Source organism: Borostomias antarcticus (assembly GCF_949987555.1).
Source record: "Borostomias antarcticus genome assembly, chromosome: 24".
Taxonomy (NCBI): domain Eukaryota; kingdom Metazoa; phylum Chordata; class Actinopteri; order Stomiiformes; family Stomiidae; genus Borostomias; species Borostomias antarcticus.
In genome coordinates, this window is record NC_140257.1 from 6,717,001 (window position 1) to 6,732,033 (window position 15,033).

The window sequence follows — 15,033 nt, forward strand, 5'->3', positions numbered from 1 at the left end:
ACTGCCCCCAACCCAATATGACGCCCCTGAGTGGGCTAAAGACACACTTGACTTCACCGGTGGGGGCAGGTGGGTAGCCCGGAGAGGGGTCCACAGCCCCCGATCCAATATGATGTGAGGGGGCGGAGTCTCGCCACCACGCCACGGACCCCACAACTCAGCCCTTGAGTGGGCTAGAGACGCAGAGTCTTCACTGGTGGGGGCAGGTGGGTGGCCCGGAGAGAGGTACACCGTCCACGACCAGCTCTGACCCGAGGGGGCGGAGTCTCGCCATCACGCCACTATCCACGCCACGGATCCCACAACTCAGCCCCTGAGTGGGCTAGAGACCCACGGTGTTCGCCAGTGGGTGCAAGGAGATTGCCCAGAGGTCACTGTACTGCGCTCAATCAGCTCTGACCCAAGCGGGCGGAGTCTCGCCACCACGCCACTATCCATGCCATGAACTCCACAACTCAGTCCCTGAGCGGGCTAGAGACACACGGTTTTCACCAGTGGGTGTATGGAGATTGCCCGGAAGTAACTGCACTACACCCGAACCGCTCCACCAATCAGAGACATGGCTGTTGTCAATCCTATCCAACACCCGCCTAGGAATACATCCAGCCAAATTGATTGATTGGCCACTGATTGAGCACAGCTGCAGTTAATCTGCAATTAGCAAGAAAAGCCAAAAAATTTGAAACCCCAGCCAGTTTGTCACGAATGGAGCAGATAGATAGATTTAGAGAGAGTGTGGTACTGTACTTGTATTTGAAATCTGTTGCTGTCAACTCTCAATATGAAATCCAAAGAGCTGTCACAATCAGTGAAGCAAGCCATCATTCAATCAAAACAAACCCATCAGAGAGATAGCAAAAATTACACACATTAGTTGTGGCCAAATCAACCGTTTGGTACATTCTTAAAAAGAAATAACACACTGGTGAGCTCAGCAACACCAAAAGCACGAAAAACAACCGTGGTGGATGACAGAATAATTATTTCCCTGGTGAAGAAAGTCCTCCGCCAAATCAAAAAAAAATTGCCTGGCCCCAACTCAGTGCTGCACAGCAGCTGTAATTGTAATGAATGTCCTTGTATTTCACAGAATAGATTAGTTGGGTCTATTTTTTTATGAATAATATTTGGATATATTAGAGTAAAGTAGCACTAGTTTTTGGTTAGTGTCCAACGGAGGTAGGGGGTCTAGGTAGGGGTGTGTCTCTGATATCATAGCAGTTAGCAGTGAGTACACATGCCCAAACGTAACTTGTAAAATAGTTCCACTACAATGATAGATAAATAAATAAATGATAAAGTTGTAAGGATACTATTTATGTGCGAGTGTCTATTCATGCATATTGGCTGTCTTATCATATTCCACACGAGAGAGGACAGAGCTCACCTCTAGTGGTATTTGTCAGTTTTTCCCACTGCCAATACATTTTGCTTTGAACACAAACTAGTCTATATGTTTCAGTAAAAGTATCATCTATTCTACTCAGGGACACTTCTATTTTTCAATGTTTAGAGATATAAAAGCTCAATGGCTTGTTTAATCTTTGTTTTACATGTTAGGATTCTCATAGGTTAGTGTATCATATTCATTCAAAAGAAAGATGTTTCCACTCCATTATTGCCACAAAGGAACATGCATCATGGGTGGGGGACCACATGTTTACTGTGCGCTTGTTTATTTCAATAATTAATTGATTAATTAATTAAACTACCTAATTGAGATTTTCAGGCATACAGTATGTCAATGCAATGGCAGTAATTTAGCTCCTCTTATGGCCTTTGATTGGCTAAAGGGCATCATCTCACTTCAATAATTCACATTAATTTTTTAAAGTTTTTATTGAGAAACGTATGCTCTAGCTTTACCACATCCAAAATAATGTTGTGTCCTCTACAAGGTCATATTTCAAAGCATGGCAAAGGTCCTGGCAGTGATACAGCATTAATGTATGTAAAAACAGTCTGTGGTATGTGTGTGTGTGTGTGTATGTGTGTGTGTGTGTGTGTGTGTGCGTGTGTTCTTTTGCTCAATGTGTTAGACCATAGCTGCCAAAGCCCAGGTTTATGCCCAGATTAATTATGAGCATGTTGTCCAGATAGGGATGACAAAAATGTGACATCTGCAGTAATCATATAACTGTGTTAAATGCCAAATAGCTCCTGGTACAACACATAAGGAGTGATGCCAAGTGGTGGCAAATTCCAATGATTCTGTCAAGTAAACAACATTGTTGGAATGTCTACATTTGGAAGTGTCAATCTGTTTATCCTTTATTTCCTTTTTATTAAAGAGTCTCTGTGGTGTACAGCTATTAATACAGGGATAAAGTGTTACAAAGACCTGAAATGTAGCAGGCTTTTATTTATACTATTTTAAGTAACCCAATTTCCCCCCCTTCAGCCATAGGTTCAGGTTGCTTGTAAGACTGATGGGGTGAGAGTAAGAGTACAACCGTAGCCGTAGCCTTTATATACTTTTACACCGAGCCAAAGACTCAGAGAAGGTCATTCATAAAACATGACCATCTAAAAATAAAATCCTCTTTTACCGGAGCATCTTTCTAATCTGGGACAGGGCATAGATTGTTTGCATGTTTGTTAGAGAGGGTAGGAAGAGGAGGTAGGTGGATTGTGAGAGGTGATGCAACGAGGTAGGCCAGATATTCATATAGTCCAACTACAGATTAACTCATCATAACAAGCTTGTTTTGACCATATGACGCCAAAAATTACACACCTGCGTACTTTGCTCATAAGCTACTCGGTCTATGGCAAACAACAATACAATATGTGATATCACTTTCAACAGTGTGCATTCAAATGCTAAAAATGCGGTCAATATTTCCAGTGATTGAAGTGTAAATTAATTAAAATTTGCCAATTATGTTAAGAAAAAACAAATGCCTATATGAGTCTAATTCAACAGTTTCATAATCAAAGTTGTGTGTGTTTTTAGTTATGATCATGTAGGCCTAAGTGTGATTGTGGCCTACAGTTAACCACAAATTACAATGCATGTTATCTAGGCCTACCTATTTCTTTCAACTGTTTTAGTTCAATGATGATCTTGGGTGGCATGAGTGGCATGTAGTCTGTTTCTCAGATTCTCTCAAAGTATCACGCCAAGTGCATCTGAATATGGAGTAGACACTATAGTCCACACTTCCAACTTGTCTTCCAACTTCCAATACAAGCAGCCCCCCCCTCAACTTCAAGAAAATAATTTCCACATCTTCCTAGATCTTTAAAGGTACATGATTGGGCGGTCAAGGGTAGGGTTTGAAATCACGTGATATACTTCCAGCTCTAAGACGCCATTTTGGAGGAAAGTTTGGAATTTTCTGTCATAGGAAGAAAAAAAAAAAACCAGGAGGGGTACTGAAAGAAGTTTGATACGAAGATTTACGTTCATATTTTGAGGTGAAAGAGCGCAGGGGAATAAGTTTGTAGCTCGGTAAATAGCCACGGAGGCACGGCCCGAGTTCACCGGTGCCTCTGACTGGATTTGCGGTTTGGGAGTTTTTCTAAGCCCCCTTTGCTGCAAGCGACGTCAATCCTACAATAGTCTTTAGTTGCATGGACACATTCACACACGGACTTCCCACCGCTGCAGCCGACTAAACGAGATTCCTGTGCTTTGTATGGATTTGAACGGCCACTCGGACCTAGTTAGTAACAGACATATGTGGTGTCGTGGCGTCCCCTCTTCGCCGCTGTCAGGTCTAAGAAGTGCAGCTGTCAGCTAGCTGGTCCTCGGTAGTTGGGTTGTTTCTAGTGGGATCTCCTGTCCTACACTAACCTCCCCGTTCCCGTCTCTCCTAACTAGTACAGAGACGTGTTCATCTTTACAGTTGGTTTGGGTGATTCTACATACGGGAACTTGCGCTTTGGTCGTGGAGGGATCTTCTCGCCCGTTGGCGCTGATATCGGACACCAGCAGAGTGAAAGTGCTCCAGACGCGTGTTTCTCAACACATTTAGTATCTGCGCCTGGCCGTCCCTGGCTAGCAGGCTAGCAGGCTAGCACCATCCCAGCACAGCCATGCCAGTGCGAAAGAAAGGTAAGCTGCTTTCCCCTAAGTCATGGATATATAGCGAGCTAACGTGAGCTAACTAGGCAGCAGTCCAGGTAGCTAGGGTTAGCTACCCCTGTAGAAGTCACTAACTAGACTAATGCCTCACTGGATATTACTAATAGCTTGTACTTGATGCCAGAGTTGGCTATAACTTAGCAACTGCCGGTTAAAAGGGTTTCTTTAATGAGAGTAACAAGCCTCATAAGTCACATTTAGCTGGTGAGCTTCCCTAAGTTGGCCGAAGGGTACCGGTTTTCCAACCTGGGAAGTCAGGATATTTCTTTATAAGGTTGGCTAACTAGTCATGTATGTTCAGATGCACATCTTCCCAACAATGGAGCGACGTGCTACAGTTTGAACTGTGTGAATTGTCTGGGACCGTAACAACATATTGCACCAAATTGAATGTAGCCTCAGATGTTCCCAAGCATGCAGCGAGCTGAGTTGTGACCAGCGCCTCAAATAGCCAGCTACAAGTTGGGAGGCCTACCCATTTGAAAACTTGGATCAGGAAGACCTACTGCAGTGTTTTGATTAATTTTCTATTATATATTAATATATTTTATCTTTTGAATTTGTTTTTTTCCCCCAGATGCACAGCGAGCCCTGGTACTCTTGGAGGAATATCGAACTAAACTCAACCACACGGAGGACAGACAATTGAGACACTCGATCCAGAGGGTCATTGACATCTTTCAGAGTAACCTTTTCCAGGCGCTCATAGGTATGTTTACCACTGTAACTTGCAGCGATTGAATGAAATCTTTTTCCAGTGACTACTTCTTCAGGACTTCTGAAATGTCTACTTTATATAGAGCACTGGGTGTATTAGATCATAAACTGCCTCCAGGATACTGATAGCCTACATTTTTTCTCTTTGATTAATGTGCCACTCAAACCATGTGCCCCTCTTTTTAACAAGAAACATCAGGTATGAAGATGTTATTTTGGATAAAGTACAGGGCTGTTATATTGTGTATGCACTTAGTGTCTTGGCGTGATTCCATGTTGTATACCTAACCAGCAGTCTAGCTTGTGGACTGTGCTAGAAGGACAAACATCAGCGTCCATTGTGTGGAGTGAGGCTGTGTGAGCTAGTCTTCAGGTTGCTGTGTCATCACACAGGAACGTGAGGTTATAAAGTTTTGATATCCCACTGTGACTCGGCTCCAGCTGTGGCCTTCAAGGCTGTTCATGGACATGGAGAGCGTCCACATTTAAACGACATGCACTCTTAATTGAGTGAACAGAGCGCAATTAGGCTATCCTTTGAACCTCTACAAAGGGAGAATGTGTGTTTCTTGTTGCATTCGTTTTTTTGGATTGCGTTTAAAAAGGTTGTCTGGCATACACGGGGGGGGGGGGGGGGGGGGGGGGTCTTTAAAGAGTTCTCCTTGTCAGGTTGCAGTCGGGGACTCAATGCGTTTGTTGTCATGTGTTTCAAAGCTTGAATTCCTCTTTAATTCCCGAGGGCACTTGTTGTTCCCATTTAAGAGGTGTGAGACTCAGTAATAATCAGCTATAATGTTTCTGTGACTCAGTGGATCAGATGTGAAATGCAGTCTTAAGTCCTATGACCCTCAACCTTAAAATGTGATATGGATAACGTGGATTAAATTATGTTATTTTTTTAATGGAGCTTTTAGAAAGGTACGGAATAAAAGTTCCCCCACCCCTCCCCAAAATGTAAATGTATATTGATTATGAATTTATCATTGTTGACGGGTCTGAAAGGAATGTTGTGTTTATCTGTCTGAGATGTCTGAAGTTCCCGCCTCTAGGAAGACTCGTGAGCCAATAGTATTACGACGTTGGCACCACGCGGTATCTAAGACTAAGACTATTGGCTCACGACAAGCCTTGTAGCTTTCTAGGCTACATAAGTAATATCATAATACATAATGCATATCACCTTTAAGGTCCGCCTTAGCCAATGCACAGGCACTACCACGCATGCATGTCTTTTGTCGAGGACATCCACATCTCCCATACATGTCCACATCTCCCATACATGTCCACATCTCCCATACATGTCCACATCTCCCATACATGTCCACATCTCCCATACATGTCCACATCTCCCATACATGTCCACACCTCCCATACATGTCCACATCTCCCATACATGTCCACATCTCCCATACATGTCCACACCTCCCATACATGTCCACATCTCCCATACATGTCCACACCTCCCATACATGTCCACATCTCCCATACATGTCCACATCTCCCATACATGTCCACACCTCCCATACATGTCCACATCTCCCATACATGTCCACATCTCCCATACATGTGTCCCTCCTGTTCACAACAGTTGCTCATATTGATTGACACACCCCCTCAGCTGTGACCGACTATCTTCTTAGAGATGAATCCGGTCCAACTCAGCTGAACGATGGGGGAGAACCGGGCCACTGGAGGAGCGCTGGAGGGCGATATCCGCGTCCCGAGGGCCCGGGCTGATAAAACGGAGCTCCAGGCCTAACGGACAGCCTGCCAGTGCAAACGCTGTATGGAAACTAACTGAGCAGGAGGAATGTGGCCCGGCCTGTTTGAGTTTCCCATGGCTCTCTGGCTGGCTGGCTGGCTGGCACCACGCCAGTGCCTCTAGCAGTCTGACCCCCAAGGTGTAAAAAAGCTCCCCGTCCTCGACGCCGCCCCCCTCCCCAGTGGCCGGTCCCCTGCTGGGGACCCTGTGGTGGCGGCTGGAGGAATTCGGTGGATGTTTGTCTTGGTGTTAGAATTCAAGAGTTCTCTTTGTTCAGTGCTTCATCTCAGATTGTGTTGTAATGAATTGATAACTAGTGAACCCAGCGCTCTGAACTCACTGGCATGGTGAATTGTTTCAGTCTTGCTTGCAATGTGTAAGCTAGAAAAGGGGGGGGGGATAAAGGTCAAGAGTCCCAAATTGCAGCAATTATCATCCTAATGCTCGTCTCTCCTGCGGTTCTCATCAGGAGTAGACATTTTGGTGTCCACTGTCTTTTCTATGAACCTTTGCCTGCGTGCCGCTGCGGTGTGCGTGCCGCTGCGCTGGGTCCGGCCGGACGGCGGCCCAGCCAGACGAGGCCATGCATCATGCAGGGCGCCACGCCCCATGTGACACTGCGGTGGGTTGTGCTCACATGAGCGCACACTCACACAGGCACTAGTTCATATACTCGGCCAAACAGTTCCACATGCATACATACACACACACACACACACACGCATATGCTTTGTGTGACTTACATACGCTTGGCTTACTCCTTTCCAGACCCCCAGTCTCGCACGCATGCGCGCGCACACTGACGTTCCACCACCAGTGTTACTAATGAAAAATAGATTTCTGTTCGAGTTTCCAATCTACCGGTCCCCCCCCTCCCCCTCCCTCCAAGATATGTATTCATGGGGGCCAAGCAGAATGTAATCCGTCTGTTGACATGATGATTACCCCGTGTCCTAATCCTGCCGCTGAAGCTGATTAACTGCTTTTTCACTCCATGGTGGAGAGCAGACCAAGAGTAGCACAGAGGGAGGGAGAGAGGGGGGGAGGGGGGGCTGCAGAGAGGAGAAAAGGGTTGGGAGGGAGTAGCAGAAAAGAAGATGGAACAGAAGGAAAAGAGAGAGGGAGAGAATAGGAGGAGGGCACGCAGTGTCAGTGGCCGTTGAGTAACCAATAATCCAGGGTCTCTTTAGGATGAGCCTGTCTAGTGTGTAAGATGCTGTCTTATATGTTATGTTGCATTTTGTTAGCCCAGTGTGACTCATGGTCCACCCACTCATGTAATGAGGCTATTGTCTTTGTGTTATTAGGTAAGTTACATGGTTAATAGTGTGGATAGTTCTCTTGCAGAAAGGGACTGACTTCATAACATGTACAAATGGCTGCAATCTTTTATAAGATCTATGAAGTCTAACATTTAGGACCGATAGCAATGTCTTGTACAGTAAATATATAAATCCCCTTGGAAATGGACCTGTGGCTGTTCTATCCAAACCCAGTATGAGAAACCCAGCATCTCATAATCTTGGTTATGTCTGAGTCTGCTCAGCAAATGAAGCATGATAGAATTGTAAACAATTTAACAAGGTTAGGCTAATTTGTCAGAATTGGCAGGTTGGTGCGTCCTGGCCTTTACGGCGTTGGTGTTCCTGAACTCTTATCAAAGGTAGAAATCTGACCAAGGAGAACAAGCTCATACTGTGAAGCAACTGTAACGGTATCCCACAATTCCACAGTGGCCCCGTTTGATTGGATATCAATACGGCACTCTGTTTAAGGCCGGCCCTTACCCACAGCCTCGTCCCTTACCCACAGCCTCGTCCCCGGAGGCCGGAGCAGCAAACAGGAGCCCAGGAAACCAGGGACACTAGAGACACACTTCAGCGTTTGTTTTGACTGGTTTATTGGTCGTTATGCAATGAGACGGCAGACGCTATTTTGGTATTTGGTTTATTAAAGCCAGAGATCTGAATGACTTGCTTGTTCTTCCTCTGTCTTGGCTGATCTTTGATCAGGAAAGAAGACATGAGGGTAATTGGCGGAGCATATTTTGTGTACAGTACACCAGAACATAGCATTTTACTTGGTGTCAAGTTATTTCTAAGCACTTATTTTATCCTAAGTTGACCACTAATTTGACTAATAACTGCTTATAGGTTCAGTAGGAGTCGGCCTGTCTGATCAAATCAGTGTAAAGATATGATGATATATTTTTATTTTCATGTCATGCACCGAAGTGCCCAACCCACATGGGTTTATAAGACATCGAATGTACATAACAAAATACAGATCATTCTCAATGACATTAGTTGACACCACATCACTTTTTTTTTTTTTTTTCTTCTTTTCTTCAACTAAAACAACGTGTTGAGAGCGAGTGGAGGATGCAGCACTCAGCCACTCACACATGCCCATCCACACCCACCCCGTCAGCTGCTGTGTAACGGTTCTCCCCCTAGTGCCCAGGTTAGACGGAAGCATCTAGTTTCTGTTTGGCTCGCGGTTTCACACGCCAGTGAGCGATGAAGGGACCAATTTGCTCCTTTACCTCCTTTACAGTAGGATCTCCCCGTGTCCCGGGCGTCGACCCGGTCTGAGCCCACGGCCTCATCCTGATCCCCACAGCCTCTGTCAGCGGCGGCCTCTGCCCCGGGTCTAGGAGGGGAAGCCTCATCCTCTTCCCTGGGTCTAGGAGGAGGAGCCTCATCCTCTTCCCTGGGTCTAGGAGGAGGAGCCTCATCCTCTTCCCTGGGTCTAGGAGGAGGAGCCTCATCCTCTTCCCTGGGTCTAGGAGGAGGAGCCTCATCCTCTGCCCCAGGTCTAGGAGGAGGAGCCTCATCCTCTTCCCCAGGTCTAGGAGGGGGAGCCTCATCCTCTGCCCCAGGTCTAGGAGGGGGAGCCTCATCCTCTTCCCCAGGTCTAGGAGGGGGAGCCTCATCCTCTTCCCCAGGTCTAGGAGGGGGAGCCTCATCCTCTTCCCCAGGTCTAGGAGGGGGAGCCTCATCCTCTTCCCCAGGTCTAGGAGGAGGAGCCTCATCCTCTTCCCCGGGTCTAGGAGGAGGAGCCTCATCCTCTTCCCCAGGTCTAGGAGGGGGAGCCTCATCCTCTGCCCCAGGTCTAGGAGGGGGAGCCTCATCCTCTGCCCCAGGTCTAGGAGGGGGAGCCTCATCCTCTGCCCCAGGTCTAGGAGGGGGAGCCTCATCCTCTTCCCCTGGTCTAGGAGGGGGATTCTCATCCTCTTCCCCAGGTCTAGGAGGGGGAGCCTCATCCTCTTCCCCAGGTCTAGGAGGGGGATTCTCATCCTCTGCCCCAGGTCTAGGAGGGTTAGCCTCATCCTCTTCCCCTGGTCTAGGAGGGTCAGCCTCATCCTCTGCCCCGGGTCTAGGAGGGGGATTCTCATCCTCTTCCCCAGGTCTAGGAGGGTTAGCCTCATCCTCTTCCCCAGGTCTAGGAGGGGGAGCCTCATCCTCTGCCCCGGGTCTAGGAGGGGGATTCTCATCCTCTTCCCCAGGTCTAGGAGGGGGAGCCTCATCCTCTTCCCCAGGTCTAGGAGGGGGAGCCTCATCCTCTTCCCCAGGTCTAGGAGGGGGAGCCTCATCCTCTTCCCCAGGTCTAGGAGGGGGAGCCTCATCCTCTTCCCCAGGTCTAGGAGGGGGAGCCTCATCCTCTTCCCCAGTCCAGGAGGGGGGGCCTCATCCTTTTCCCCAGGTCTAGGAGGGGGAGCCTCATCCTCTTCCCCGGGTCCAGGAGGAGGAGCCTCATCCAGTTACAGAGTCCTCCTGATGCCTGTGAGGGGCTGTGAGGGGCTGCCAGGCAGACTCCTGTAGACAGGGAGAGGCTCTGAACAAGGGCTCACTGTGTCGTCCATTCAGGCCACATTATAGCTAATAGGTCCAGTTAAACTGCTGGATGCAGGGGCAGGAATGTCTGATGAAGGTTTTGTTTGATGTAGTACATCACAAAATTCATAACCTGTGTGACTGTGTGTATGTAGTCCATCAAACACTCACATGAGGTGTGACAGACATAGTTGGCCACAGTGTGCTGAGCACAGGCTGAGGATGAGCACCTTTCCTTATGAGTTACAATCAACGCCCAAGCGTCATACATCTCTCACCAGGTAGCGCCCATATCACTCACTGTTTTATAGCAGGGCAGACCTACTCAGTATGCCATGGAAACATTTTGATTGAATGCTTTAATGCTTTGAGAAATTGCCAACCTGTTAGTTCTATCATGACTGAACCCATTGGATCTGGCCACTGGGGACGAGGTCGTACTTGTGGTCTGATACAGCCTGGAACAAAGCCGTAACCCCGTTTGGATTCGTGCTGATTTATTCTGGAAACAAGATTATAAAAAGGAGAGTTGCTGGAGCTGCTCCACGCTGTCGTGCAACGCTCCCCGCGCTGACCGTGATCGGCTTTAATGACATCACGGAGAAGGAACGCGGGGGTCAGTCAGGTGGTTCTGAACATCGGTGGGGGAAAACGCTCGACAGGAGAGATTTGATTAGATTTAAAAGACCCAGCGGGAAGTCTGTCATCCCAGTTATAAATAATTTAGCATAGAAATCGAGGTGGTGAGTTGATGCTTTATGGGAGCACATGTGCGTCGGGGCTTCGGCTGGCTGTCTTGCCAAGTCAAAGAAAGCCCGCTTATTTTCAATCTCTCCATTCTCCGTAAAACCCTCTTTCAAATTGTGCATCCGAAAATAAAGTGGCTATTTATGAGAAGTATGTGACCGCTCAGAAGTACCACCTTCACAAAGAGAACCCTGTCAGTGCTCTGCTAACGGAGCCAGGGGTGTTCGCCCTCCGGTCACAATCACTAATGAAACTTGAGCTCCAGTAATGACTCGTGGGTTTGTGTAGGCTGTCCCTCAGGGGGGGAATATCATTTGAGGGTCTTGACTCTTGTCCAGTTTGATTTGAGCCTGCAGGGCTCCCGTAACGACTTTATGACCGTTTGTTTATTGTCTAGATACAGAAAGATGATGTGTTCTCAGGTTTTTGCTGCTTTTTTCCCTCAAGACTGGTCTTATTATATTCTATATATATTAGTAGCACCAAGAGTAACCTGGCAGTTCATTCAGGAAAAACATGTTTTGTTGGTGTCGTCCAGTGACCTATGTTGTGCACCGTCACACTCAACAGCAAATCATAATATGTCACTTTTGTCATTCTGGAAGAGACGGTGTAAACCTCTCTTGGTTGTCGTCTGGGGCGGCGGGGGTGTGAGGCGACCGGCCCCGACCTGTCAAACAAGAAAGGAGAGCTGAGGGAATCACCCCCACCGCTGTGTATTATAAAAATATTTACTCTAATGACCCCTCGCTTGTCCATGTGATTCAGTGGTTATTTCGAGAGTCTGTCATCCAATCCCCATCTTGCCCAGAGGAGCTGTCCCCCTCTCGCCGGTCCCCTGGGTTTCGGCGTTCATGGTCAACCCGCCAAGCAGATTGCAAACTACACAGTAATTGCTTATCACTCAGTTGATCTAGTCCATTTTGTTTTACACGTGTAAACATGTACGCTGAAATGGACGAGGCCAATTATAGAAATCGTGTTCTCAATTTTGGACCATTAACCGATTTGGAACTAAGATCCACTCGATAATGGCAAAGATGACCACTGATTAATAAAACCTAGAGTACATTATGCTTATTGTGTTGTTGGTGTAGTTTGACGGTTCCCCAAAAGGTTGCAGCAACAGGTGTCAGTTGACCACAGCCCTCAAATAGTTATGTGACATTCTGTGATGTAGGCGGCGTTGGTCATGTAGTCATCGTAGTTCAAGTGTTCTTCTCTTGATTAGTCTGCATAGTAAGCTGTATGTGGCCTTGCTCTGGCCCCATGTCAGCCTGTAGGCTTAGTACCGCGTGTACGAGGATTTATAACCTGTTTTTTCCCATGATTGTGGAATACGCTTTCAAATATTGGTTTCAAATAGAGGGAGAGAGTAAGAGAGATCATTTAAACAGGTTGATATTTCTTCAAGATATTAAAATGCCATATTTAGGCCTAACTAAAACTAGATAAATTGCTATCTGAAATTGCAGGTGTACATAGTAGTAATATAGTGTAGTATTGTTTTGTGTAGTATGGCTTAACCTGATAACTAACTAAAACATATCTTTCTTACACAGGACTTGGCAATCAGCCTGTATGAGATATTTATTTTATTTTAAAACCACAACCACCAATCCGAACGTGAATCCAGCTTTAGACTTACACGGATTGACACTGAATTGTGTGAAGGAATTAGACGTTATAGCCGTGATATGTGGTTAATTAATATATTGTGGCTATGCTTGATTTGAGCGACACGTTTTATAATTTGACAGGGGATTACACACGTGACTCACACAGCCTGTTTATGGCTGTTCCTCTTCGCCACTTGGCACAATGGAGTCTATAGCTGAATCCCAATCTGAGTGCGCAAACCGCACTTGCACCCCCTCGCACTTGTGGCCTGAGGCCTGAGCACTTAAATGACGTCAGCTGGAAGGGCCAGAGGGTGCAGGGCCGTGAATTAAATGGGACAGCACTTCCAGTTTCGCTCAATGCCCCTCCCACTTCGTTTTCATTGGCTGCCGCGTTCCTCCGACGCAGAGGCTGCTCTGACGCTCCCTTCAGCTCTGCAAATTGACCGATTGACGTCTGTTTTAATTTAATAATAATTAAAAAATTAGGTTGGGTGGGATATGTTTGCAGCATGTGGATTTCAAGATAAATGTTGTGTTATCTGCAAATGTCATCATTTATGTGTGATGCACTCGGATCATGACTCGGATGCACTCAAGCACTGTGTCACATGAGACGCGGTGGGCTGTGGGTATTTTCTGCTCTTAAGTCCGTCAAATTGCGGACTTTCGGTAAGTGCGGTTACAGTGCGCAAAATGGCGGCGTGGCGCCCTTGTGGACCTAGCAATTCCGTTTTGGAACTACCCTGAGCCCTTGTGGACTTAGCGGGAACGCGCATGTAAGGCCACAAGGCCGCGAGTGCTCTGCACTTTCGCCTAAGTGCGCGATTTGGGATTCAGCTTAAGTGTTGGCAAGTCGGAGGACCCGAGATCGAACCCAGCAGGGGAGTGGAAGTGGAAGCAATACTGACGAGTGATGTGGTGACACCTGTTACAGGCGCACCGTAGAGGCTGGCAGACACACGTGTGGTTTTAAAGCACCCATCTAGCAGCACCAAGCAGGCCTGAGTGTGGGTGAGGAAGAGCATGCTGGTGTGTTGGGCAGGGTTTCCCAACCTGGGGGGCGGGTCCCCCTCAGGAGGGGGGGGCGCCAGGCCTCAAACAGTTTGAGGTCTTAATTCATATCAAATTAAGCTAGACAAATATTTGTTAAAGAATCATGATCTTAACATGTCACACAGTAATTGTATCTACCACACTACAATACTAAATACTATATATATATATATATATTCAACAAATTAATCTGAAACTCTGAATCATGTTAACATTAACGTTACTGCTAAACTGTCGTAGCACTTAATTGTACCCTAACTTACACCTGATGGAGTTTGCCCCCCCCCCCCCTTCCCCCCCTAAGCTGTTGTGAGCGTCCAGTGTGTGCTGGCCTCCATAGGACGTACTGTACACAGACTGGATATTCACAACGACTTCGGGGCGGGGGGCACCAATCCCATCAGATGTAAGTTAGGGGGGCTCTGGGGAAGAGAGGTTGGGAACCCTGGTGTTGGGAACCCTGGTGTTGGGAACCCTGGTGTTGGGGACCCTGGTGTTGGGGAACCCTGGTGTTAGGGAACCCTGGTGTTAGGGAACCCTGGTGTTGGGAACCCTGGTGTTGGGAACCCTGGTGTTAGGGAACCCTGGTGTTGGGAACCCTGGTGTTGGGAACCCTGGTGTTGGGAACCCTGGTGTTGGGAACCCTGGTGTTGGGGACCCTGGTGTTGGGAACCCTGGTGTTGGGGACCCTGGTGTTGGGAACCCTGGTGTTGGGAACCCTGGTGTTGGGGAACCCTGGTGTTAGGGAACCCTGGTGTTAGGGAACCCTGGTGTTGGGAACCCTGGTGTTGGGAACCCTGGTGTTGGGGACCCTGGTGTTGGGAACCCTGGTGTTGGGGAACCCTGGTGTTAGGGAACCCTGGTGTTAGAACCCTGGTGTTGGGAACCCTGGTGTTGGGAACCCTGGTGTTGGGGACCCTGGTGTTGGGAACCCTGGTGTTGGGAACCCTGGTGTTGGGGACCCTGGTGTTGGGAACCCTGGTGTTGGGGACCCTGGTGTTGGGAACCCTGGTGTTGGGAACCCTGGTGTTGGGAACCCTGGTGTTGGGGACCCTGGTGTTGGGAACCCTGGTGTTAGGGAACCCTGGTGTTGGGGACCCTGGTGTTGGGGAACCCTGGTGTTAGGGAACCCTGGTGTTAGAACCCTGGTGTTGGGAACCCTGGTGTTAGGGAACCCTGGTGTTGGGAACCCTGGTGTTGGGGAAC

General features: G+C 47.7%; 1 protein-coding gene across 3 annotated transcripts in view; it reads left to right on the forward strand.

Moving 5' to 3' along the window:
- The first annotated feature begins 3,593 nt into the window (after positions 1-3,593).
- Positions 3,594-15,033, forward strand: part of dlg1b (discs large MAGUK scaffold protein 1b) — a 116,149-nt gene continuing 104,709 nt past the window's right edge. For all 3 annotated transcript variants that reach the window (XM_084458374.1, XM_084458372.1, XM_084458373.1), the window contains exons 1-2: positions 3,594-4,060; positions 4,668-4,799. In XM_084458374.1, coding sequence (XP_084314500.1) covers positions 4,042-4,060; positions 4,668-4,799 — 151 coding nt within the window. In that variant the 5' untranslated portion in view covers positions 3,594-4,041. The remainder of the gene's footprint in view (positions 4,061-4,667; positions 4,800-15,033) is intronic.